Source organism: Mytilus galloprovincialis, chromosome 3, assembly GCF_965363235.1.
Source record: "Mytilus galloprovincialis chromosome 3, xbMytGall1.hap1.1, whole genome shotgun sequence".
In the NCBI taxonomy this organism is placed as follows: domain Eukaryota; kingdom Metazoa; phylum Mollusca; class Bivalvia; order Mytilida; family Mytilidae; genus Mytilus; species Mytilus galloprovincialis.
The window spans coordinates 101,573,957-101,601,359 of NC_134840.1; the positions used below are offsets into that span (position 1 = coordinate 101,573,957).

At 32.2% G+C, this 27,403-nt stretch overlaps 1 protein-coding gene across 2 annotated transcripts; it reads left to right on the forward strand.

Annotated features, from left to right (window-relative positions):
- The first annotated feature begins 19 nt into the window (after positions 1-19).
- LOC143069568 (ectonucleoside triphosphate diphosphohydrolase 5-like) lies at positions 20-26,543 on the forward strand. Of its 2 annotated transcripts, XM_076244267.1 has the most exons (15): positions 20-146; positions 2,427-2,867; positions 4,025-4,101; positions 4,319-4,462; positions 4,979-5,057; positions 5,401-5,436; positions 5,895-5,980; positions 10,486-10,565; positions 12,099-12,157; positions 12,449-12,533; positions 13,259-13,407; positions 14,793-14,816; positions 19,423-19,479; positions 19,867-19,973; positions 22,125-26,543. In XM_076244267.1, the coding sequence occupies exons 2-15, from the start codon at positions 2,492-2,494 to the stop codon at positions 22,209-22,211; spliced, it is 1,446 nt and encodes a 481-aa protein (XP_076100382.1). In that variant the 5' UTR covers positions 20-146; positions 2,427-2,491; the 3' UTR covers positions 22,212-26,543. The 2 variants fall into 2 exon arrangements, with proteins under 2 accessions (XP_076100382.1, XP_076100383.1); XM_076244268.1 differs by lacking the exon at positions 14,793-14,816.
- Positions 26,544-27,403: the final 860 nt, after the last annotated feature.

Sequence of the window (27,403 nt, forward strand, 5' to 3'; positions counted from 1 at the left end):
AACACTGATTACTGGTACTAGCGTAAAACAGTTCAGCAAGGTACCAGACAAGTGACGACGTGTTTGTCAACAACACGGATCTTAACCGTTTTTTTAACACATGCACGAGATAAGGAACATTTGGGTAATGGGATGTATTTTATATGGTAAGATAAAATCCTTAAATCAAATTCGAATTTCCGATTTCATTGAATAAGGTGCCGGTGTTCAACTGTTCAAATTCAGCCTTCAGGTGATAATTTGTCAGGCACAGGCACTTGTCTCTGAAAAAAATCCTTTATATAGCACAAGGTATTTAACTCCCAGTTTTTAAAAAATGTCACCAGTCTCGAAATTCCATTATACTTTGATTTCTAGGTTGTCAACCCAACTATGGCACTAAAACTTTTATGCCGTAACTTGGTTTTAATTTGAAATGATTTATTTACAGGTATAAAAAAAATGCCAATGGTGTATAACACGTCTACCACTATCGGTCAAAAGCTCATTAGAGCTTATGTTTGTACTGTTTGTCAATATGCCTAATCCATATAAAGTTTTACTTACTTACTTACCTTGGACAAATGTTGGAAGTAGGACAAATTGCCCCACTGTCAAATCGGCATAAATACTTACTTACCTTGGACAAATGTTGGAAGTAGGGCAAATTGCCCCACTGACAAATCGGCACAAATACTTACTTACCTTGGACAAATGTTGGAAGTAGGACAAATTGCCCCACAGACAAATCGGCCCACATCTATTTGTGCCACAAATTGTTTTACCAACTCGCCCCACTTTTAAATAAAATTGCCTCAATGAAAAGGTGTTATATATGAGGATGGTAAACATGGTAAAGCCTAAGGGGTGCTTGCATGGAAATAATATATAAAATAATTTCTGTTATGAATGTTGCTTGAAAAATAAAGACTTTGACCTTTATACATGTTTATAGGCCTTTACTCTTTATCTTTAAATTTAATTAGCAGAACACCTTGAATGAGGCACTTGTCTTGCAGGACTGACTGAACAGTGATAACGTTGCATGAAAATAACCCTTTTCCATGTTTACCATCGTCCTAAGTATACCCTTTTTTTTTGTTCATGTTAACTACAACAAAATTTTTACCTGCTGCTAATTTGAATTGACATCCCATACTTTTCCATGTCTTTTTCCTGTGGGGATTAGGTTGGTGTAGAGACATGCTGTGTTGGCACACACTATCTTCAAAATGGCAGTTAGACCGTGAGAGTTTATGGTACTGCAGTTTTGCAAAGAAAGGGGAAGACCACATTTCTTGCAAGCTGCTAGACCATATGCCAAAACTCCCAATTCTACAAGCCTACGACCTACTCTCCATTCTGAAAAATCTGCTGTTATGTTACTGCCGTCAATTTCAATTATCTGCTCATTAACACAGTTAGATATATCTGGAGATGACCATTTAGAAACAGCAGCGTATGGATGGTCCTGAACAAATATTGTGTCAAATAATTTTGAAGTCTCCCTGTCCCATATTCTTCTTTGAGCTTCAGATACTGCCTCCGATTTACGCTGCTGTTTAACAGATTTAAAACCCGGCGTACGCTTAGCCATTACTGATTATAAATGTATATAAAAAGTAAAATGTATAAAGATGTATAAAAGCGATCTAAAAGGTTAAAAATGTGTATAATCAGATTTTTCAATGTAAACATCTGCAGCCGACACCTTTGTTTACAAACAGATATCGTATATTTTTAGTTAAAACAATTTCTTATCGCGGAAATTCTTATGTTTTAAATAATTTTTTTATTGATTAATAACAATGAATTCATATCAGAAACAAATCATGAAAAAATATTTATTTGCTTTTATATAACGACTTCACCCCATTTACGGTGCGCCAACTTTGCCAAAAACATGACCAGCGAACATATGTAAGATTCATGTGGACCCTTTGGCTGAAATGTTATTGATTTTTCTACTGTAATATTGGTGACTTAGTTCCCATGTTATTAAATATATGTATATAAGCTTTATTTTATTTTTTATTGCACAATGCGGTTATACTTTTTTTCTGTAATTTTGGACATTTTGAATACAAAAGTCTCTCTGATACTGTAGTAACCACGGCGGTGTAGTAGCATGTGCTGTTCATTTTCAATTTTGCGCCACTTTTACACATTTCACAAATTCTGGGATCCCTGGACACTTTTAAACGAAAACTGTTACATTAACCTATGATAGCTATAGGAAAACTGACAATTCTAGTCAATTTAGATTGGAGTCAAGTGCACCTGCACGAGCGTGATTCGAACTCACAACCTGAGTGTTGACTGGCTAGTGATTAATTACATTATGGATGAATATTAAAAAGATGGAAGTGAATATTCATCACACAAATTTATGATCATGATGATCATGATGATAACTCTTACACAGTTTTTTTTTAAATTTATTACAGAGATCAAATCATTAAACAGTTGGTAGGGAACAGTTTTGGTAGTTAAAATATTTATAAAGGTATTAATGGACAAAGAAAACGAAGACAACATGAAAAAATCAGCATCAATGACACTACTTAGCCTATCGCCATCTACATCATCATTTTTAACACGGACAAAGTCATGGAGCATGTACGAGGTACGAGGGAGAATGATCGCAGTTATAGCCTTAGTTTGTTTGATTCTATTAGTTGTGTACATCGTTCCATCAGCTAATGGCCTTTCAGACGTAGAAACTGTAGAATTTGTAGCTAAGCGACCTGTCAGGATGCCGAAACTACCTTCAACAAATATTGATAACAAGCGTGTGATGGGAAAGAACTCAGACATTTATGCTGTAGTGTTAGATGCTGGTAGCACAGGTTCAAGAGTTCATGTGTTCCAGTTTAAGCGAACCTCTGGTAAGTAAAGAGTGTGGTCAGGTATCTACATTGTATGAAAAAAGTAAAATAACTGAAATCCAAGGAAAATTCAAAACAAAAAGTCACTTATCAAATTGCAAAATCAAAAGCTCAAACAAATAGAAAAATGGAAATCAACTGCTATATTCCTGACCTGGTACAGACATTTTCTTATATAATAAGAAAATGGTGGATTTAACCTCTCACTTGTATGACAGCCACATCAAGTTCAATTATATTGACAACAATGTGTCAACTGAACAAACAGATATAAGACGTAAAAAGGTCCAAGATAATGGTACAGCAGACAACATGGCTATAATCTTAATCACTACAAAAACAAACTAATATGTAAACAAAGAAAAACAAAATGGCATTTATACAAAACACATAAGCAAAAATGAAAGGTTTATTGTTGCTAATTACATGTATTATATGTCAATGTATGTCAAATGTTTGTAATAGGCACCACAATTATTTTTTTTTGTACAAGCTTTTAACTTTAAAGTTAAGTCTCTCTGTCATGTCTCTGGTAAATGAAAAAATGATAATGAATTTAGGCACTGAAATTTTTTTCTTCAGGTCTTTAATTTTGACCTGCCATAGGGAAACATATTGATTCCCTGAAATCCTTGATATCTATGCAGAGTGCAAAGTCTTGTAATTGATGCAGTGTGTGTGACATGTTAGAGGTTTTTAAGATGATTATTTAAGATCAGAATCTATAATTTGAGATGTGTTTCAAATAGACCACTTTCGAGTTCATCCGTCACCGGCAAAAACTCGTCAATTATGCACGCCTTTATGACGTCATTTACCAGATAAAGGGGCTCGCCTGTATCCCTGCACTATTTACGTTCATCAAGCGTCTTGGTGATCGTCTTTGTGCAGGATAAACTAGAAATAATGGTTGCTCTGTAGGTACTTACTGACAATTCCCTAATGACAGCAGTGTTGATTATCAATTTTGAGAATTCAATTTGCCGAATAATTCGTTCAATATAGAATTATAGTTTTCCAACCACTCGCTCAACATTGGAAGGAAGTGACGACGCCCCTAAACGCACAAATGACGGTGATAAAGGCGCGTATAATTGACGAGTTTTTTCCGGTGACGGATGAACTCGAAAGTGGTCTATTGTTTCTCTATTTTACAGGTCCTTTAAAACTAGTGAGAGAAGTATTTGAGCAGGTTAAACCTGGTCTCTCTAGCTTTGCTGATGATCCTAAAAAGGTAGGTTTAGTAGAGGTTGTCATAATATGTACATTAGAAAGACTTCTTTTGAGGTGTACTGGTTCCAAAACGGATACTTTGGATTTGAGAAAAGAGTTTGGTTAAGATAGGTTACAATGCAGTTATGATGGTATCAACTTGGAAGTTATTACACATGTCCATTATAATGCAAACCTTTAAAGATTTATGCCAAATCATTTTAATTTATATATTGTAGGGTGCTGAAAGTATACGACAATTACTGAATATAGCTTTAGCTGAAGTACCTAGTGAATTACAGCCAAGAACACCAGTATCATTGTTAGCCACAGCAGGTCTGAGGTTATTAGGAGAGGGTGTAGCAGATATTTTACTAAAAGAGGTAAGCTAACAAACTTTTAGGTTAATTTAAAAAGGCATAGTAGATTCTTACTGAATGCCGTACATTTGAAAAGTGATCTGATTATACAAACATGGTTTTCGGATGATCAAAATTACCTCTTATTATCAGAATTTGCCAAAACTAACTCTTGTAAATTTTTGCCAAGTGTCTTCAATATTTTTAAAAGAATTAATTTGAAATAAGAAAAAGTTTTAACATCTTTTAAAAGTGAAAATTTTGACTCATACCTTAGACAGAATGAAGTTGCTGTGAGGAATATTTTTTATTTTTATCCTTCATTGAGAAGCTTGATCATTTATATACCATCACCTGCACCTGTTTTTCGTATTTTCTTGAAGGAATAAAGAAGGTAAACTTTGAAAGTATTTATCTACAAATATATTACATGTATTTTGCCCAGGCCCTATCAAAAATTTACCTTGACTAATATTCAAAAACAGCTTTCATGGCATGTCTGTTTTTTGAATAATGGATAACACCACATCTTCTTTGTAGGTACGAAATTTAATAAGAGACTACCCTTTCTTATTGGACGAAGAGGAAGATGTTGATATAATGGAAGGAGCAGATGAAGGTAATTATACATTTATAAATAATCTGTTGTTACAGCACAACAAATTAAGTATCAAGAAATTCAATATAACAGTATATAATTTTACACAGCAAATTATTTACAGCCTTATTTGTCTTGTGGTAGCAGTTCGTCTTGAGTGCAGAAGGTTGTGGGTTCTTGAGTGCAGAAGATTGTGGGTTCTTGAGTGCAGAAGGTTGTGGGTTCTTGAGTGCAGAAGGTTCTGGGTTCATACCAAAAACTTTGAAATTGTTAATTTTCATATTACTGTAACAAATTTTTATCCTGAATACTCATTTAATTTGCCTTGTGAAGTAAGTAATAAGATTGTTTTGATTTATTGCAGGAATATTCAGCTGGTTGACAATTAGTTTTATGACAGGTAAGATAAAAATGGGAAATAAATCTCATCAAAACAAGGCAAAATACAATATACGAAAAAGAACAGTGCTTTAATTGCTGTTCTTTATTTAAATAGGTGACATAAGGTCAATGTTTGAACAAAAAAAACCTTAAAGATTACATTAAACAACTACAAGCAACAACTACAGAACATCTTTAAGATTGACATTTATATATACTGTATACCTCTGGAAACCACAAATGTCAGCATCCAAACATGTTTTTTTCCTGAATATTTATTATTGGCATAATTTAACACTATGAATTATAAAAATACTCATAAAATAGTATGTTTTTGAAGTGTTCATAAATGGTATAAGGGTAAAGTTTGGTCATACTACATAGCAGTCGATATAACCCTAAATACATTTTTTTCATTCCTTTTCAGGATTTTCCTGTTTGTACTTTTATTACATGCCTTCTTTATTTTCTTTTTAGGAGATTTTATATCTGGGAGGAATAATGTTGCAGCTTTAGACTTGGGAGGCGGATCTTCACAGATAACTTTTATACCTAATAAGCAGGTAGTACTTAAGGAGTTACATATATTTATTTTACTGTCGTTTTAAGATATTCTCGTAACAATTTTTGGAAGATGAAATTCAAAAGTTAAATTTTTTTTTAGACAGATGAGGTAAACATTAATGAGACAGCAACTAGTCAACAGAAGCAAAATACTTCTTAGGAAAAAGGCCTAAATTTTGTATATTAATATTTTTACATTTGAAAATAATTTGAAAATAATTTTTTTTTTGGCCTTTAGAAGCAGTCAATATTTAATTTTATCAAGTCTGAAAGATTATTTCCCTGACAATTTTGGATGTTAAAGGCAATCAGTTTGAATTATTTTGCTGAAATGACTAATTACTATGAATAAATAAATAACCCTATCTATAATACTAAAATGACGAGGTCCAATTTGTCAGCCGTCATCACGTAAAAACAACAAATCAAAGAATTCAACTTTATATATAACTAATATAGTACAAAGGTGTAGATTAAAAATTACACCAGTCCAGGCCCTTTTGTTTTCCACGTAATTAATATTGCCAATAGTTAAGAAGTTCCAGGTCGAGTCTGATACCGATACCAATAGTATATTCACCTGTTACCTATTACCTTATCTGTACGTTCCGCATCTGACAGGCGCACCACCAAACAGTGTATTCAGGATTTATATGCTATATACACAGGTCATAATCATTGGATTGACACTACTAAATTGTCAAATTGTTACCTATTGTAGTCAGAGATGGGTCTAATTACTTTTAATGTAATTGATTAAATTACAATTACTTTGTCATTTGTACGATTAAATTAAATTAATGATTACAACATTTCTGAAAGTGTCTGATTAAATTAAAGATTACATTAGCAAAGTAATCATGATTACATCTGATTACAATGAATTAAAAAAAAACCCCATTTTGAATGATGAGTATGAATTAACGTTTAATATAACGTTAGTTCTTTTAAGAAAGAATTTTGTTTTATATATTTTAAAATGATAACTTCAAACTTCATCTATTTAATAAACCACAAAAGTTCACTACAGACATGCATGAACATTGTGTCACCCATTACACTTTTATCATCATTGATCTCTGAATCATTTTAACTTCAAATGAATATGGCTTTATAAAGAGTTTGCTGTTTGTCTTCTGACCTCTTCCAGACTTTATATGTATTTCAAGGTGCAGTTTTTGGAAGTTAAAATATGGATGAAATACAGTTAACAGATGGAAATTATGAAAAAAATTAATAGAATTGTTTAAACAAATTGTAAACAAAATACAAGTACTATAAGTCAATGCAATTTACATGTCCAGTCCAAGTACATACAAAATTTTGCTTATATTGAACAAGATATTTGTCCAACTTTTAATTTAGTTTGTGCTAATTAGATAAATTTTCACATGTCTGATTAATCTTTTATCATATATATTGTCCTACAGCTATACTCAATTGGAAATTGCAATAACAAGAATGTGTCCACAGTACACGGATGCCCCACTCACACTATCATTTTCTATGTTTAAAGGACTGTGAAATTGGAATAAATTCTCTAATTTGGCATTAAAATTAGAATGATCTTATCAAAGGGAACATGTATACTAAGTTTCAAGTTGATTGGACTTCTACTTTATCAAAAACTACCTTGACCAAAAACTTTAACCTGAAATTTGCACTATCATTTTCTATGTTCAGTGAACCGTAAAATTGGGGTCAAAACTCTAATTTGGCATTTAAATTAGAAAGATCATATCATAGGGCACATGTATACTAAGTTTCAAGTTGATTGGACTTCAACTTCATCAAAAACTACCTTGACCAAAAACTTTAACCTGAAGCCAAAAACTTTAACCTGAAATTTGCACTATCATTTTCTATGTTCAGTGAACCGTAAAATTGGGGTCAAAACTCTAATTTGGCATTTAAATTAGAAAGATCATATCATAGGGCACATGTATACTAAGTTTCAAGTTGATTGGACTTCAACTTCATCAAAAACTACCTTGACCAAAAACTTTAACCTGAAGCCAAAAACTTTAACCTGAAATTTGCACTATCATTTTCTATGTTCAGTGAACCGTAAAATTGGGGTCAAAACTCTAATTTGGCATTTAAATTAGAAAGATCATATCATAGGGCACATGTATACTAAGTTTCCAGTTGATTGGACTTCAACTTCATCAAAAACTACCTTGACCAAAAACTTTAACCTGAAGCCAAAAACTTTAACCTGAAATTTGCACTATCATTTTCTATCAGTGAACCGTAAAATTGGGGTCAAAACTCTAATTTGGCATTTAAATTAGAAAGATCATATCATAAGGAACATGTGTACTAAGTTTCAAGTTGATTGGACTTCAACTTCATCATAAACTACCTCGACCAAAAACTTTAACTTGACATGGGACAGACGGACGAACGGACGAACGAACAGACGAACGAACAGACGGACGAACGGACGCACAGACCAGAAAACATAATGCCCCTACTACTATCGTAGACGGGGCATAAAAACAAACCTTAATTGGTTTCCTACCTGTCAATTCAAAGTTTACAATAATCACAATATTAACAAAAGATTATAATTCAGGGTTAAAGAAAAATATTATATTGCTTAAATATAACAGGTTTTTTTTTTATCAAATATATATATGTACATCTTTAAATTGTGAATATATGTACAATATCTTTTACTAAGGCCTTCTTAGGCTAATGATGACTTTTTATGCCCCATTTATGGGCATTATGTTTTCTGGTCTGTGCGTCCGTTCGTCCGTCTGTTCGTTCGTCCGTTCGTTCGTCCGTTGTCCGTCTGTCCCGCTTCAGGTTAAAGTTTTTGGTCGAGGTAGTTTTTGATGAAGTTGGAGTCTAATCAACTTGAAACTTAGTATATATGTTCTGTATGATATGATCTTTCTAATTTTAATTCCAAATTAGAGATTTAACCCCATTTTCACGGTCCACTGAACATAGAAAATGAAAGTGCATGTTTCAGGTTAAAGTTTTTCAGGTTAAAGTTTTTGGTCAAGGTAGTTTTTGATGAAGTTGAAGTCCAATCAACTTGAAACTTAGTACACATGTTCCTTATGATATGATCTTTCTAATTTTAAAGCCAAATTAAACTTTTGACCCCAATTTCACGGTCCACTGAACATAGAAAATGAATGCATGTTTCAGGTTAAAGTTTTTCAGGTTAAAGTTTTTGGTCAAGGTAGTTTTTGATGAAGTTGAAGTCCAATCAACTTGAAACTTAGTACACATGTTCCTTATGATATTATCTTTCTAATTTTAAAGCCAAATTAAACTTTTGACCCCAATTTCACGGTCCACTGAACATAGAAAATGAAAGTGCATGTTTCAGGTTAAAGTTTTTCAGGTTAAAGTTTTTGGTCAAGGTAGTTTTTGATGAAGTTGAAGTCCAATCAACTTGAAACTTAGTACACATGTTCCTTATGATATGATCTTTCTAATTTTAAAGCCAAATTAAACTTTTGACCCCAATTTCACGGTCCACTGAACATAGAAAATGAAAGTGCATGTTTCAGGTTAAAGTTTTTGGTCAAGGTAGTTTTTGATGAAGTTGAAGTCCAATCAACTTGAAACTTAGTACACATGTTCCCTATGATATTATCTTTCTAATTTTAATGCCTAATTATATTTTTTATCCAATTTCATGGTCCATTGAACATGGAAAATGATAGTGTGAGTGGGGCATCCGTGTACTTTGGACACATTCTTGTTTAATATTGTAACAGTTTATTTTTTACTGAAGTATACAAATCAATTAACATGCTTGATAAAGTAAACCTAACTATCTTAACTTGTTAATCTTCTATTAAATAAGAATAACAAAAAGGTTCATTTATTGACCATAAACACAGTTCAAGATTTGTTTCATTGTAATCAGAATGTAATCAAAATGTAATCAGGATTACAGGGCATTTTGAAAAGTAATTGATTAAATTAAATTACATGTAATCAGATTTTTGACTGATTAATGATTACAATGATTAAATGAAAAATTGTAATCAATTACAGCTGATTAACGATTACAATTACAATTACCCCAAGTCTGATTGTAGTATTTTAATCAGTAAGACTTTCTAAGATAACAATACGAATACTAAAAATCTGGACTAAAAATAAGGCGTATAGGTGCAATTTCCAATTTGTTAGCGGGCATGACGTAAAACAGCGAATCAAAGAATTCAACTTTATTTATAACTAATATAGGACAATGCTGTTGATTAAAAAATACTCCATTCCAGGACCTTTTGTTTTCCAAATAATTAATATTACCAATAATTGATAAGTTACAGTTCGACGGGTTCAAACAGAAAGATTTGAAAGCAGTGTATCTTAGGCATGACTTTATCAGATCACAATACTAATACTAAAATAAGGCTTACGCATAGTTATATACTTTAATTCAGTCATGGACCCGCGATATCACTGGTGTGTTCTAGTATTATTAATATTTATAAACTGGATGTATCAATCTATATTTTTTCCCCAGGAAACATTAGACACAGTGCCAAAAGACTTCATAAAATCTATGGAACTGTTCAAGAAGAAATTAAATTTATACACTCACAGGTAATTCATATAATGTTATTAAATTAATAATTACTTCTTTTGTTGATCTCATATGGTAGAGGTGCTTGCCTAGAGTCTGGTTGGTTGTTGGTTAAATCCCTGGTTGGTTAATCCAAATACTGTAAATTCAGTAATTATTACGTGCATTTAATATTGTGATTTTTTCATTTTAGACTAAAATGCGATTTTGATTTTTGCAATATTGACAGTTTTATTCATATAAAAAGTTTCAAAATGTGAGTTTAAATTATTGCAATTATAACCCTGTTGCATTTTTCACAATAATAAAAACCTCACAATATTTCTGAATTTACAGTACCTGTATATATATTGAAATTAAAAATTTCTGATTTACTGCTGATCTGCATCACAACTGGTTAGCTCATAGAAGAAATTATACTCAGGGCAAGGTGAAATAACTAACTTTGGACTGTTACTTTGCCAGCTATCAAATTTGATATTGAACTCAAACTAAGTTTTAGTTAACAATTTGACCTTTCTAAGGACAAATATGTCTCTTGTCTGCAGGCAGCATTAATGACATTTATTTAAATATGTCCCTCTTTAGATAATGACAAACAAATAATTTCAAACAAACTAAAGACTAGTTACAACTTCTTGAATGTTATTTGTAACATATCTTTCATGATTCTTTGTACTCAGACGAATATTGGTTTACCTTATAATAACAGACCTGACACCAGAAAATGCTGTTTGACATCATTTTCTGGAAAGATAAATGATATTCGCTCCTGGAACTTATGCAGATAGAGATCATTTAATGCAGAGTTCACACTTAATTCAAATTAGATTCAGATTAACTAATTCGAATTAGTTTAATTAGCATTCGAAACGTTTAACGTCCTAACATCAATTCTAATTCAAATTGGAATGCACGTCAAATTCGCTTTACTGTCCTAACAACATTAACTTTTAATTCAGATTAACAAAAACCTATTTTTAATGCGAATTAGTTAATTCGAATTAGCCAATTTGAATCAATTCGAATTAAAAAAGAAGAGTGTGTGATTGATTAGCGAATTTGATTCGCATTCAATTCGAATTTGATTCGAATTAAAGATACGTGTGAACGAGGCATTATAAGCAATCAATCTATTTAATCATTTTCATTATTAAGTAGTTTGATTAGTTTCATCAGTTATTTTCCTTGTCTCAAACTTCCCAACGGTCAGTCATGTTATTGTTTTGTTAAGTCGTAATATATGAATACGAATTCGAAAGTTTTATTTTGATTTAGTTCAGATATAACAGTACAAACATAAGCTGTTGAGAGCATTTTACAGCATATGAAGCCATGGAAAAATAATTGATGGTTTCCCCTAACCCGACCAGGTCAATTTTTTACCGCCGGGTCATTGAATTTTTCTGTACAAAAAAAAAAAGCAGCACATTATTTCAAATGCATAGAAACAGCAAAGAGAAATACTCTTTTAAAGATTAAAATATTGAAGATGGAATTTATAGAACTGAAAATTAAATGTTTAGTCTTTATTTTGTGTTTGTTTTTTACAGTTACCTAGGATATGGTTTGATGTCAACAAGATTTAAACTGTTGGGAGGAAATAAAAAAGGTACAGAATGTTTTCAACTTATTTTTAGCGACCATCATTCTACAAAGATTTTTGTATTTTGAGCAAGATATAAGAATGTATCATAATAATAAAATTGGTAACTTTTTTTTATGTCAGGTTCATGATTAAAATAAATTTGTCTTATATAAATTCTCACCCTATCCAATATATTAAATTTTAGAATTAGACAATTTTACTGTTTACCTTCTATTGGGAATCCAGATTAAACCATCTTGTGTTCCATCTTATATAAGTTACGAATTCAATTAAGAATCTGCTTTATACTTTCAGAAAAACAACAAAAATTACAGAGTGTATGTTTACCAGCAAATATTGTTTCTCTTTGGACTTTTGGTGGTATTCCCTATAATGTCAGGTAAATTTCATATTGGGGGGTGTTTTCTATAACCTCATGTAAATTTCAACTTTTGGTGGTGTTCTCTGTCAGGTAAGTATAGCCTTTTGGGGTTATATTAGTTATCAAATGTACCAGGCTTATAATACGATACACCAGACTTGTGTTTCATCTACATAAAACTCATCATTGTCGCTCAGATCGAAATAGTCAGATTGCCAATCAAGTATGAAGTTGAAGAGCAAAGAGAAACCATTTTCGCCTATATTAAACTAATCATTGACCCTCTGATCAAAATAGTTAGAAAGGGAAACAAGTTTAAAGTTGAGCATTGAGAAACCAAAATTCCAAAAAAGTTGTATCAAATACGACTAAGGTAATCTATGCCTGGGATAAGAAAATCCTTAGTATTTCAAATATTATATCTGTACTGAAACACTAACTACTGAGCTGATGATACCACACAGGGAATTGCAGTCTACCAGCAGCAGTTTCAACCTAGTACAAGGACATAAAATCAACCCTTTAATATTCAAAGTAGCAAAATGTTTTTCTCTGAAAGTTCAAACCTATTTAAAAAAGGGAGATTTCAGAATTCTTTTTGTAGTTAACTCTGTCTTTACTTTTGTTGAGAATCTGAATTGCTCTTTTAACATTTGGTGAAACTTTTTTGCCTTTTTATTTTAGTGGAAAATGTCAAAATTCTTTTAACAGTTTATAACCATTTTGTTATTTTATATTTTTAGTGGAGAATCTCAAAGTTCATTTAACAGTTGTTACAGTGTAGTAAAAGATTTTGTAAAACAAAAGATTCAGGCTGTGCATGAATTACAGAAACATGAGATCTATGTGTTCTCTTATTTCTATGATGCTGCTGTAGATTCACAACTAATAGGTATGTATGGGGAAATCCCACATCTATTTATATCATCTACTGGGAAATGTTATAAATAGATACATGAGATCTATGTTTTTTCATTTCTATGATGCTTCCGTAGATTCACAACTAATAGGTATGTATGGGGAAATCCCACATCTATTTATATTATCTACTGGGAAATGTTATAAATAGATACATGAGATCTATGTGTTCTCTTATTTCTATGATGCTGCCGTAGATTCACAATTGATAGGTATGTAGAGGGAAATCCCACATCTATTTATATCATCTACTGGGAAATGTTATAAATAGATACATGAGATCTATGTGCTCTTATTTCTATGATGCAGCCGTAGTTTCACAACTAATAGTATTATGGGGAAATCACACATCTTTTTATATCATCTACTGGGAAATGTTATAAATAGATACATGAGATCTATGTTTTCTCTTATTTCTATGATGCTGCCATAGATTCACAACTAATAGGTATTTATGGGGAAATCCCACATCTATTTATATCGTCTACTGGGAAATGTTATAAATAGATACATGAGATCTAAGTTTTCTCTTATTTCTATGATGCTGCCATAGATTCACGATCTAAGTTTTCTCTTATTTCTATGATGCTGCCATAGATTCACAATTGATAGGTATGTATGGGGAAATCCCACATCTATTTATATCATCTACTGGGAAATGTTATAAATAGATACATGAGATCTATGTTTTTCTTATTTCTATGATGCTGCTGTAGATTCACAATTGATAGGTATGTATGGGGAAATCCCACATCTATTTATATCATCTACTGGGAAATTTTATAAATAGATACATGAGATCTATGTTTTCTCTTATTTCTATGATGCTGCCATAGATTCACAACTAATAGGTATGTAGAGGGAAATCTTACATATATTTATAAAATTTACTGGGAAATGTTTTGATATTTTTATCAAACGGTCAAAGTGAATATTTGTCAAAATTTAATGAAAATTTAACGAACCAAATTGATTTAAGTCAAAGTGTTTGATACCACCTTAATAAGAAATTAAGAATTGGCTAATGATAATGTTGCACAATGGTGCATGATGGTCATTAATGATTAGATTAGTCCTCTACCAATTAGGAAATTTGTCATGTTTACACAGTAACTACCATGAACCCAGTATAGTTCTACAGGACTTAAAGGCAGATGATATAATAGTTATCATCTATCACCTAATTATATACAAGGTTTTGGTGCTAAAAAAAATGTTAAGTTGTATGGTAGGTTTTGTTCTTCACAGTCATTCTGTTGATAACCGGTTGGCAAAATAAATTTAGACTAAAAGAGAAAAGAAGGCAAACTTTTTAGAATTCTAAAAAAAAGGACATTATCTGTTTCTACATTTTGACAGCTGCTGAAGATGAAAAGCATAAAGGTATATTGACAGTTTTGAAATATATACATATATTGTACATGTATAAGGTTTTGGGAACATTAAAAAGTGTGGATTCATTTATTTTTCGTGGTACCAATTTTGTGGTTTGAGAAAACTTGTATTTTCATGGATATACAATTTCCTTGGCAAAACCTGCATTCCCTTCGAAAATATAAATTCATGGTTTTCCTGTTCCCACAAAATCCACGAAAAATTGGTATCCAACGAATATTAATGATTCCACAGTAGGTCTTTGTGTATAAATTATTTGAAATAGTTCAAGCATGTGCTTGGGGTTTTATTATTATCATTAATGGGAAATGCATGTTATGGATACTTAATAACACATAATTAGTTGTTATTTGCACTATTTATTCCCCCTCCCTTGAGATCCTTTTTGTTTCAAACATTTAAGAGTGCAAAAGGGCAAGTTGAATTCAGTTTTATATTTCTACCTATAGCTGTTGTGAATTTAGGACTTGAATGAGAGATATTTATAGATGAATATGCATGGATATAATTGTTAGGTCAAAGTGATATAATTCATAAGTGATATAAATACAGAATCGAATTTTCCTGTTATTTTAAAAGTATTGTAACTGAACAAGTATTGTAAGATATTTAACACAGTCTAGATGAACTGTAAGCAAACTTCCCAAACTCATTTGAAAATAAAAAAATTCATCCATTTTTTATTTTGGATCCTTTTACTGCCACTACTCTAGTCCTATGAAAATAAGAAGATGTGGTATGATTGCCAATGAGACAACTCTGCACTAGAGACCAAATGAGGTAAAATATAGAAGGTCAATTTCATCCTTTAATAATGAGCAAAACCTATACTCCATAGTAAGATGTAAGAGGCCTAGGAAGGTCCTAGGTAAAAATAATTCAAATGAGAAAACTTATTGTCAGATTTATGTAAAAAAAGGAAAACACAAAAACAATGTGATGTACAGCAACAAACAACAGTTACTAAACCTTTTCCTCCATAGTGACGCTTTTTGACGCCACCCCTTTCCTCCATAGTGACGCTTTTTGACGCCATCCCTTTCCTCCATAATGACGCTTTTTGATGCCACCCCTTTCCTCCATAATGACGCCTTCTGACGACTGTGTAGTACCTCAGTTGAAACGCCTCGACTACAAAATGTCTGCATCAGACTTTAAAAAATGTGCATCCATTATGAATATGACATTCATAACAATATCTGACTTGAATTTCATTGATGAAATATTCGTTTTCACAATGCATTAATACTTTTAACCTGATGATTTTTTATGCAGTTAAGCTGCATTATGCGAGCACCCTAGATTTGTGTTCTACCCAATAAATCCTGAAATACTTGCCATTGTTATTATCTAGCTTGCTACTATGTTATATATAACTAATTGAACACTTTTTTAATACTTTTTATTCTGGATTACAAGAAATATGACCAGAAAAACCTTAAATGATCGTCGATTTATCCAAAAGTTTTAAAGTTACACATAGGAAGTAGTGCTTATTAAGAATCCTTGTGTAGTTCATTATGACTTGTGCTTTTAGCTAAGATGTCAAAGAACAATTGTATGAAATATTTAATCGCCGAAAATCTCTTAAGACAAGTAGTTTAGATTTTCCAAATGACAAAAGTCGTAGGAATATTGTTTGTCATCAATACGTAGTACAACTACGTCAGTAGTCTATTATATAATAAGTTCAACTGTTCATGCTGTTGGCGGCAATTTCAAATTAGAAAAAAGAAATTTTCGGAGCTTTTCAATTTGGAGGCAGGTGTGCAAATTAGCCGTGGTCCGAGGTCCGCGACCTTCCACTTTTGAAAGCGGAATTTCGACTAGGATAGTTGGTTTCTAGCTACACCCGACGTAGTCTCCTTCCACTTGAAAGAAAATAAAAAATTACTTTGCAAACCTTTTCACCATGTTCACCAAAGTCTCCAATTAAACGAGCTAAAAACTTATCTTTATCATTATTATTCATGACGGCTATGTTCATTTTGTTCAACCGCTAGCTTTATACAGAAAATCGCCGACAAATATTGTATAAATTCGAGTTAAATCGTATCTGATTGATAAAAACAACATTGTAAACACATAACAACGGCCCCGTGAAGACAAAATTTTACAAAATCGGATCCGATTCCGGAAGCAGATAAGGGTAATTCCGGGTTTGGCAATCATTTACAAAATAAATCCAAGCAGGTGAAAAAATACATCTATGCATGGTAAATGAATATAAACACTAGTATTGTAAACCAAAAGATATACGTAAAAGAAAGAAAAAGCAGAAAAATATTTTATTCAGAAACTCAAAATTACTTTTTGACAAATTTTAATTTAAAAATCCAATACAACGTGACAGCTGGGAACAGTATATCTAACAATATACATGTTCATAGTCTAAATTTTCTTTATAAATGATAAATGATGATAATGCATGTGAGATGCTTTTAAAGAGTAAACATATTACTGCAATTTCGAGGGGTTATTTGTTTTTCTCAATTTTGAAGGGTCAATTAAAGTAGCTGAAAGTTTCTTTATTTTCACAAATAATGCAACTATATTATATATACCTTAATGTAAGTAAATCATATGATATATAGGTGGCATTCTTTGGGCCACTCCCCCCCCCCCCCCCCTGTTTGATAACTTGGAAACAGTCGAGCTCCCCACCCCTAAACCATATGAGGGACAGATCCAGGATTTTAGGTTAGGAGGGGCGCAAACTTAAATTTTCGCCGAGCAGAGCGAGGCTAAAAAAAATTGAGGTAAAATTATCGGAATATTCTTTATTAAGCTGAGAACAACCCATGCTTTGCAAATTTAAGGGGGTGCAAGCCCGCAACCCTTCCCCGTCTGAATCCGCCCCCTGCATATATTCAAGTATAGGACAATATAATAAATAAAAAATGAAATATAGGGGAGTCCCTGGAGTTACCCCACCCCCTCCTGTTTGAGAACTTGGAAATGGTCGAGATCCACACTCCTTAACCAAATATATTCATGTTAGTGACAATATTATAAATCAAATGAAATATAGGAAGAGTTGCTAGGGGTCACCCCACCCCTCCTGTTTTAGAATTTAAAAATGGTCGAGATCCCCACCCCTAAACCATATATATTCAAGTATGGGACAATATAACAAATCAGATGAAATATAGGGGGAGTCTCTTGGGTCACCCCACCCCCTCCTGTTTGAGAATTTGAAACCCATTGAGATCGCCACCCCTTAACCGTATATTCATGTACGGGACAATATAACAATTCAAATGAAAGATAGGGGGAGTCCCTGAGGTCACTGTTCACCCTCCTGTTTGAGAACTTGGAAATGGTCAAGATCCTTACCCCTAAACCATATATACTCATGTATGGGACAATATAACAAATCAAATGAAATATAGGGGAAGTCCCTGTGGTCATCCCAACCCTCCTGTTTGAGAACTAGGAAGCGGTCGAGATCCCCACACCAAAACAATATATATATTCATGTATGGGTCAATATAACTAATTAAATGAAATATAGGGGGAGTCCCTGGGGTCACCCGACCCCTCCTGTTTGAGAACTTGGAAACCAATGAGATCCCCAACCCTAAACCATATATATTCATGTATGGGTCAATACAACTAATTTAATGAAATATAGGGGGAGTCCCTGGGGTCACCCGACCCCTCCTGTTTGAGAACTTGGAAACCAATGAGATCCCCAGCCCTAAACCATATATATTCATGTATGGGACAATATAACAAATAAAATGAAATGTAGGGGAAGTCCCTAGGGTCACCCTACCCCCAGTGGCGGATCCAGAAATTTTCACTGACCTAAGAGGGGCCCGCTCCAGTCATGCTTCAGTGATTCCCTATATAAGCAACCAATTTTTTTCCCAAAAAGGGGAGGCCGGGCCCCCTGCCCCCCTAAATCCTCTGCCTACCCCTACCTGTTTGAGAACTTGAAAACCGTTGAGATCCCCACCCCTAAATTATATATATTCATATGTATGGGACAAAATAACAAATCATTTACATTTACTATGGGCAGGTCAGTCAGACCTCACCTTTGATCCCTGTTGTAGTGAACATTTGTCTGATTCGTGTCTCATAACTTTTGTACTATAGAACACAAACTCAGTTTTCTTTCCAGGGAAACCAGTCCATTCATACTATTACATGTTCATATTAAGTCAAATTGAACTTCTAGCAGTCAAATAAAACCAAGTTTAACTACCAAGTAGAACAACTGCAATCATTGGGAACTTGTATCACTGCAGACTCACCATAAAAAATATACATTGATATATCATATGCATTGCTTTTGAAACCTTGATAACATATAAATTATTTGCCTTAATAAATAAATCATTAGATAAACATGAAATTCTATGGAATGTACTATATATGAATGTTTAACGTTGAGGCAACATTGCCACAGTTTTCATAATTACGGTTGCCTTGGTTTTTGGTTAACTGCCTTCAGCGCTTACAGCGCTTTGATTTTTATTTAAAAAATCCTATGCGAATCAAGTTTGAGAGAAATAAAAATCCATGGAGGGTTAATCACATTATTTATCTTTTAGTCTCAGTTTTAATGTTTTTCTTTTTGTTACAGATTCAGATTTAGGCGGAAAATTAGTTGTCCAAGATTTTTTGAGGGCAGCTAAAAAAGGTATTTAGTAATAAACTTAATGAAGGAGAATTGTTCACATAATTACTATATAATATGGGGGGCTTCATGGTTCACATTTATCAATGAAAGACACGAATATTTGTATCAAATTCACAAATAATAATAATGAATCCACAGTAATTTTAATCATTAGAAGATATATGTATTGGTCCTGATATATAAATTGAGATGTCTGGATAATATAGGGTTTTCTTTCATCAGGTCTCTCTGAAAGTGTAGAGAAAAACTACCACCATAAGAAAAGAAAAAAAAGAAAAAATGAAAAGAAAGAAAAATAAAAAAGAGTTGAAAAATGTCAAGAAAACACAACACAAGAGAAACTAAAAGTAAATCACCATGAAAATATAACCAATTCTTTTATTGTAGCTTTTGATAATCCAAGTTCAAAGAAACCATTTCTAGCGTTAGATTTACTGTACATGTATTCATTACTACACGATGGCTACAGGCTGAGGTCAAAAACAAAAGTTACTGTAAGTACAAAGTAACACAATAATAAAGGGTGATTTGGGAATGTAGAGGGATAGGGGTTGTTATACTGGGATTTAACCAGTGAAATATGTTATTTTGACTACCATGAAAGTGACTAGGTTTAATTTTCCATACAGGCTAGAAAAATACTTTTCCTTCTTAGAGCCTTATTTGATTGTAATTCTATACTTCATTATCAATTTTGTTATACTGTATCATGTCTATGGTGTGATTAGAAGTTTATCACTTAATCACATGAAAAAAAGAAAAATTTGCTGACGATAGAAATAAAAATGATATTCCTTATGTTTGATAGATATTCATTAAAGCAAACAAACATATTTTGATAATTCAATTTTGGATGTAAGGCATCTTCTGATTGACTGACAGTGTTTTGTTTATCAGCTTATAGACATAATATCGTCATGTGATCGTTACGTCGTCAACGTTTCTTCATTATTTACTCCAGTTGTAAATGGAATTTAAAATTAAATTATAAGGAATGACTGTAATATTTTTATGTCTATTCGAAATAACATAAAAAATGTGGTGCACACTTTAAAACAACCCGCTACAGGGGTTACTCAGTGTGCACCACATTTGTTTATGTTATTTCTTCATAGACAGAAAAAATATAACAATCTTTCCTTACTACTTTTTCGTGATAAGCAAATTCTAGCCAAAGGACTTAGTGGTTATTTATTTTCAGGATTTAAAAAAACAAATTTCTCTTGAAATAATATGTACATACAAAAAGATTTAAGTTTAACACTCAATCATAAGTACGATGATAAATACTCATATATTTATAAGTGAAAATGCTCACAAAAAATATTTGGTTTTCTGTGTGCATTTACATAGGCCTTTGGTACCAAGAGATGTTCTTTTTATGCCCCACCTACGATAGTAGAGGGGCATTATGTTTTCTGGTCTGTGCGTCCGTTCGTCCGTTCGTTCGTCCGTTCGTCCGTTCGTCCGTCTGTCCCGCTTCAGGTTAAAGTTTTTGGTCGAGGTAGTTTTTGATGAAGTTGAAGTCCAATCGACTTGAAACTTAGTACACATGTTCCTTATGATATGATCTTTCTAATTTAAATGCCAAATTAGAGTTTTGACCCCAATTTTACGGTTCACTGATAGAAAATGATAGTGCAAATTTCAGGTTAAAGTTTTTGGCTTCAGGTTAAAGTTTTTGGTCAAGGTAGTTTTTGATGAAGTTGAAGTCCAATCAACTTGAAACTTAGTATACATGTGCCCTATGATATGATCTTTCTAATTTAAATGCCAAATTAGAGTTTTGACCCCAATTTTACGGTTCACTGAACATAGAAAATGATAGTGCAAATTTCAGGTTTAAGTTTTTGGCTTCAGGTTAAAGTTTTTGGTCAAGGTAGTTTTTGATGAAGTTGAAGTCCAATCAACTTGAAACTTAGTATACATGTGCCCTATGATATGATCTTTCTAATTTAAATGCCAAATTAGAGTTTTGACCCCAATTTTACGGTTCACTGAACATAGAAAATGATAGTGCAAATTTCAGTTTAAAGTTTTTGGTCAAGGTAGTTTTTGATGAAGTTGAAGTCCAATCAACTTGAAACTTAATATACATGTGCCCTATGATATGATCTTTCTAATTTAAATGTCAAATTAGAGTTTTGACCCCAATTTTACGGTTCACTGAACATAGAAAATGATAGTGCAAATTTCAGGTTAAAGTTTTTGGCTTCAGGTTAAAGTTTTTGGTCAAGGTAGTTTTTGATGAAGTTGAAGTCCAATCAACTTGAAACTTAGTATACATCTGCCCTATGATATGATCTTTCTAATTTAAATGCCAAATTAGAGTTTTGACCCCAATTTTACGGTTCACTGAACATAGAAAATGATAGTGCAAATTTCAGGTTAAAGTTTTTGGTCAAGGTAGTTTTTGATAAAGTAGAAGTCCAATCAACTTGAAACTTAGTATACATGTTCCCTTTGATAAGATCATTCTAATTTTAATGCCAAATTAGAGAATTTATTCCAATTTCACAGTCCTTTAAACATAGAAAATGATAGTGTGAGTGGGGCATCCGTGTACTGTGGACACATTCTTGTTCAGGTCTATTATTGTGTAAGAGAGGACGATTTTTGTGATTTACAATTCTTTTTTTTTCTAGGTGATAAAGAAAATAGAACATGTAGAAGTAAGCTGGGGACTTGGTGCTGCTTTTGAACTTTTATCAGACTCTGGAATGATTAGCTAATAGTGGTCTCAGTTTATAGATAAAAATAGAACATGTAAAAGTTAATCATGAGACTGTACTGCGTTTGAACTTTAACTTAATCAACTGATTGCGGTATTGAAGAATGCATGTTGAAGGCCGTACAGTGACCTATAGTTGTTAATGTCTAAGTTATTTTGGTCTTTTGTGGATAGTTGTCTCATTGGCAATCATACCACATCTTCTTTTTATGCCCCACCTACGATAGTAGAGGGGCATTATGTTTTCTGGTCTGTGCGTCCGTTCGTCCGTTCGTTCGTCCGTTCGTTCGTCCGTTCGTTCGTCCGTCTGTCCCGCTTCAGGTTAAAGTTTTTGGTCGAGGTAGTTTTTGATGAAGTTGAAGTCCAATCGACTTCAAACTTGGTACACATGTTCCCTATGATATGATCTTTCTAATTTTAATGCCAAATTAGAGTTTTGACCCCAATTTTACGGTTCACTGAACATAGAAAATGATAGTGCAAATTTCAGGTTAAAGTTTTTGGTCAAGGTAGTTTTTGATGAAGTTGAAGTCCAATCAACTTGAAACTTAGTATACATGTGCCCTATGATATGATCTTTCTAATTTAAATGCCAAATTAGAGTTTTGACCCCAATTTTACGGTTCACTGAACATAGAAAATGATAGTGCAAATTTCAGGTTAAAGTTTTTGGCTTCAGGTTAAAGTTTTTGGTCAAGGTAGTTTTTGATGAAGTTGAAGTCCAATCAACTTGAAACTTAGTATACATGTGCCCTATGATATGATCTTTCTAATTTAAATGCCAAATTAGAGTTTTGACCCCAATTTTACGGTTCACTGAACATAGAAAATGATAGTGCAAATTTCAGGTTAAAGTTTTTGGCTTCAGGTTAAAGTTTTTGGTCAAGGTAGTTTTTGATGAAGTTGAAGTCCAATCAACTTGAAACTTAGTATACATGTGCCCTATGATATGATCTTTCTAATTTAAATGCCAAATTAGAGTTTTGACCCCAATTTTACGGTTCACTGAACATAGAAAATGATAGTGCAAATTTCAGGTTAAAGTTTTTGGTCAAGGTAGTTTTTGATAAAGTAGAAGTCCAATCAACTTGAAACTTAGTATACATGTTCCCTTTGATAAGATCATTCTAATTTTAATGCCAAATTAGAGTTTTGACCCCAATTTTACGGTTCACTGAACATAGAAAATGATAGTGCAAATTTCAGGTTAAAGTTTTTGGTCAAGGTAGTTTTTGATAAAGTAGAAGTCCAATCAACTTGAAACTTAGTATACATGTTCCCTTTGATAAGATCATTCTAATTTTAATGCCAAATTAGAGAATTTATTCCAATTTCACAGTCCTTTAAACATAGAAAATGATAGTGTGAGTGGGGCATCCGTGTACTGTGGACACATTCTTGTTTATATTAGTCGTAATAAGCAATAATTTTACTGAATATTTCACTTCAGTGATCTTCTATTTATATTTATATTCTTTGTTGTATGATTGGCTGAAATGTTTGCCACATGGTGCTGTAACAAGGTTTCAAAATCAGTCACCACTTGAGGCATTAACCACATATAAAGCAAGAGGTAAATCTGTACACTATTTATGATTGTGATTTTTTATTGAAATACTATAATTATTTATTTAAACTGTGGATAGGAGAATTGAATGCATGTCTTGTAATTTATAAGGGGTTTAAAAAACCTAATTATAGTCCATTTTCAAGTTTGCTGCGTTTCCGTCAAAAACCAACGAAATTTTAAAAATATAGGGAACGGCATAACTCGAAAGTACACTATTTATGATTGTGATTTTTTATTGAAATACTATAATTATTTATTTAAACTGTGGATAGGAGAATTGAATGCATGTCTTGTAATTTATAAGTGGTTTAAAAAACCTAATTATAGTCCATTTTCAAGTTTGTTGCGTTTCCGTCAAAAACCAACGAAATTTTAAAAATATGGGGAACGGCATAACTCGAAAGTTGTCTTTTGTTATACATCTTTTTCATGTGACAGCCAAATGATGGAAAGAGCTGTTTTCATTTGTATCATGCTGCAATTGAATTTAGGGTTGAATTTTAACACTTAACCTTTACCAGATTTCTCCTTGATATTTGTCAGCATGAAAGGTACCAATATTATTATTGGTGATCAGAAAATAAGGCCTTACTCAGCTTATAAGGTTCAAGGAAGAAACACAGACTTTATAAGACTTAAAACTATGCATAATTCTGGATAGTACATTTGTATATAAAATGATATTATACATTCCAAATATTTGCTCAGCTTTTGGTTAATATGTAAATAGGGCTTTTTTTGGTAAACATTGTAGTTTTGTATGTAACACAAATCATTTTGAATTATAAAAAATCTTATCAAGTTAATTTTAATGCTGGATTCATGATAATTTATAATCCAATGTATAAACAACAAATAGATGAACTGTACACTTCAAATCATATGCTAAATTATTTAAACATTGAAATCCATTTTGTCCATGTGGAACAACTTAATTCAGGTGACTATCATATCAAAGATTTACCCGAGTTAACACATGTACGGTGTAGGTTGTTATATGAAATTTGAAAATGAATATTTATAATTATATGTTCATTTAATAGTAATTCATTTAGTGTTTTGAACACATCAAAATGCTTGATTTTATTTTTGTTGTTAAAAACAATTAAGTGATTTTTGTGGTTATAGATCTGATGAAATTCATGTTTGAGAAAACAATGTTTGTGTATGATTGGTACTGAAGACGCAGAAATTATTGAAGTTTGTATTTTTGTGAATTATGTGAATGAGTGAGTATTGCAATAATTAGACCTCACATTCAGATATCTAATATGTTATCTGTATGAAAATTTTCTTGAAATCGCAATAATTAATCTCACTTTTTTGTTCATTCTTCAATAATTTCAATAATAAATGTAGGCAATTATTTCTGAATTTACAGTACATTGTTTGTGTATGAATGGTATATGATTGTGTAAGTCAATATTTATCCTTATCATGCTTATTGCCTTATTTGTCTTAAGGTGGTACCCAACACTTTAACTAAAATTAATTTGGCTTGTTTAATTTTCATAAAACTTTTACAAAGTATTTACTTTGACCCTTTGACAAAAATATAAAATTTTTAAAATATTTGAACCAACCGTTTTGTCAGAAAAATTACATTGGTTATATAACAGTTTGACAAACACTAATTTTGATCATTGAGAAGCTCAATATTCCCTTAAGAACACAACCTTATTAAAACGTTTAGCTGATTTTACAGAGTTATCTCCCTGTAGTGTTAGGTACCACCTTAAATATGATGATTATGATGTTATTGTTAAAATAATGAAATCCATTGTTAAAATTCTTGATTGTTGTTGAAATTAAAGTTTGCATGATGTATTGTCGTGAATAATCACAAACTTTCAGGACAATATATTATGTATATTGCTGTTTTACATGTATTTTTAAATGTTTTTAATTAATAGGTGATACAAAATTGATTTTGTTTAATTACATCCACATCTAGGCAATCATTTCTTAATCTGAGATTCACCTAGTCATGAAATTCCAAATATCTAATGTCAGCTAATCAAGAGAATTAAATTGAAAAAAGGGTATTGATTTTATAGTTAATGATCGAAAAGCTGATTTTTTTATTCCTCACTTAAGGGCATTATGTTTTTCAGTCTATGCATCCCTTTCTTTATTCCTTGGTTCGTCAGTCTATCCTGCTTTTAGTTAAAGTTTTTGGTCAAGGTAGTTTTTGATGAAATTGAAGTCCAATCAACTTGAAACTTAGTACACATGTTTTCTATGATATGATCTTTCTGGTTTCAATGCCAAATTAAGAGTTTTGGCCCCCATTTCACGGTCCAGTGAACATAGAAAATGATAGTACGAGTTGGGGATCCATTCATTTTAAACACATTCTTGTTTGTGTTTACTACAGGAAAATGAAATGCATTTAACAGTAATCATAGTTTTAAAATGGTGTTCTGCAGACATAATGACAGCAGTTAAGATTTTAACTGTCTTAGAATATGTTTTTAACATGTAGTGAAGTAAAAAATGTTTATGCTTAATTTCAATTTAATTTTTTTTGTTACATAAAAGGAATTTTTGATTGGATTGGATTCTGTTAAGATTTTTTATGTGACATTTGTTCGTTTTTTCTATTACTAATACAGGTACTTTTGGAGTATATTTGTGTCATTTTGTGACCATTTTTTATGTGGGATTTCTACTTATAAATTGTTGTTAGCATAAATAATATATATGTTTAAATTTGTACATGGTTTTGTGTACATTTATTTATTAAAGAAACAAATATTTTAACTGTGTTTGTGTTATGTATTTCTTATGACAGGCCTATAATCTAGATACAACCGAAGTCATTGAAGTCATGTTTGATACGACAGGCCTATAATCTAGATACAACCGAAGTCATTGAAGTCATGTTTGATACGACAGGCCTATAATCTAGATACAACCGAAGTCATTGAAGTCATGTTTGATACCACAGGCCTATAATCTAGATACAACCGAAGTCATTGAAGTCATGTTTGATACCACAGGCCTATAATCTAGATACAACCGAAGTCATTGAAGTCATGTTTGATACGACAGGCCTATAATCTAGATACAACCGAAGTCATTAAAGTCATGTTTGATACGACAGGCCTATAATCTAGATACAACCGAAGTCATTGAAGTCATGTTTGATACGACAGGCCTATAATCTAGATACAACTGAAGTCTTTGAAGTCATGTTTGATACGACAGGCCTATAATCTAGATACAACTGAAGTCTTTGAAGTCATGTTTGATACGACAGGCCTATAATCTAGATACAACCGAAGTCATTGAAGTCATGTTTGATACGACAGGCCTATAATCTAGATACAACCGAAGTCATTGAAGTCATGTTTGATACGACAGGCCTATAATCTAGATACAACCGAAGTCATTGAAGTCATGTTTGATACGACAGGCCTATAATCTAGATACAACTGAAGTCATTGAAGTCATGTTTGATACGACAGGCCTATAATCTAGATACAACCGAAGTCATTGAAGTCATGTTTGATACGACAGGCCTATAATCTAGATACAACTGAAGTCATTGAAGTCATGTTTGATACCACAGGCCTATAATCTAGATACAACCGAAGTCATTGAAGTCATGTTTGATACGA

Excerpts from the sequence above, each read along its gene's own strand:
- LOC143069568 (XM_076244267.1), top strand. The coding sequence starts at position 2,492 with ATGGACAAAGAAAACGAAGACAACATGAAAAAATCAGCATCAATGACA. Across the intron at positions 4,102-4,318 it reads TTGCTGATGATCCTAAAAAG|GGTGCTGAAAGTATACGACA; the intron begins GTAGGTTTAGTA and ends TATATATTGTAG. Across the intron at positions 19,480-19,866 it reads TTTGAGGGCAGCTAAAAAAG|CTTTTGATAATCCAAGTTCA; the intron begins GTATTTAGTAAT and ends CTTTTATTGTAG.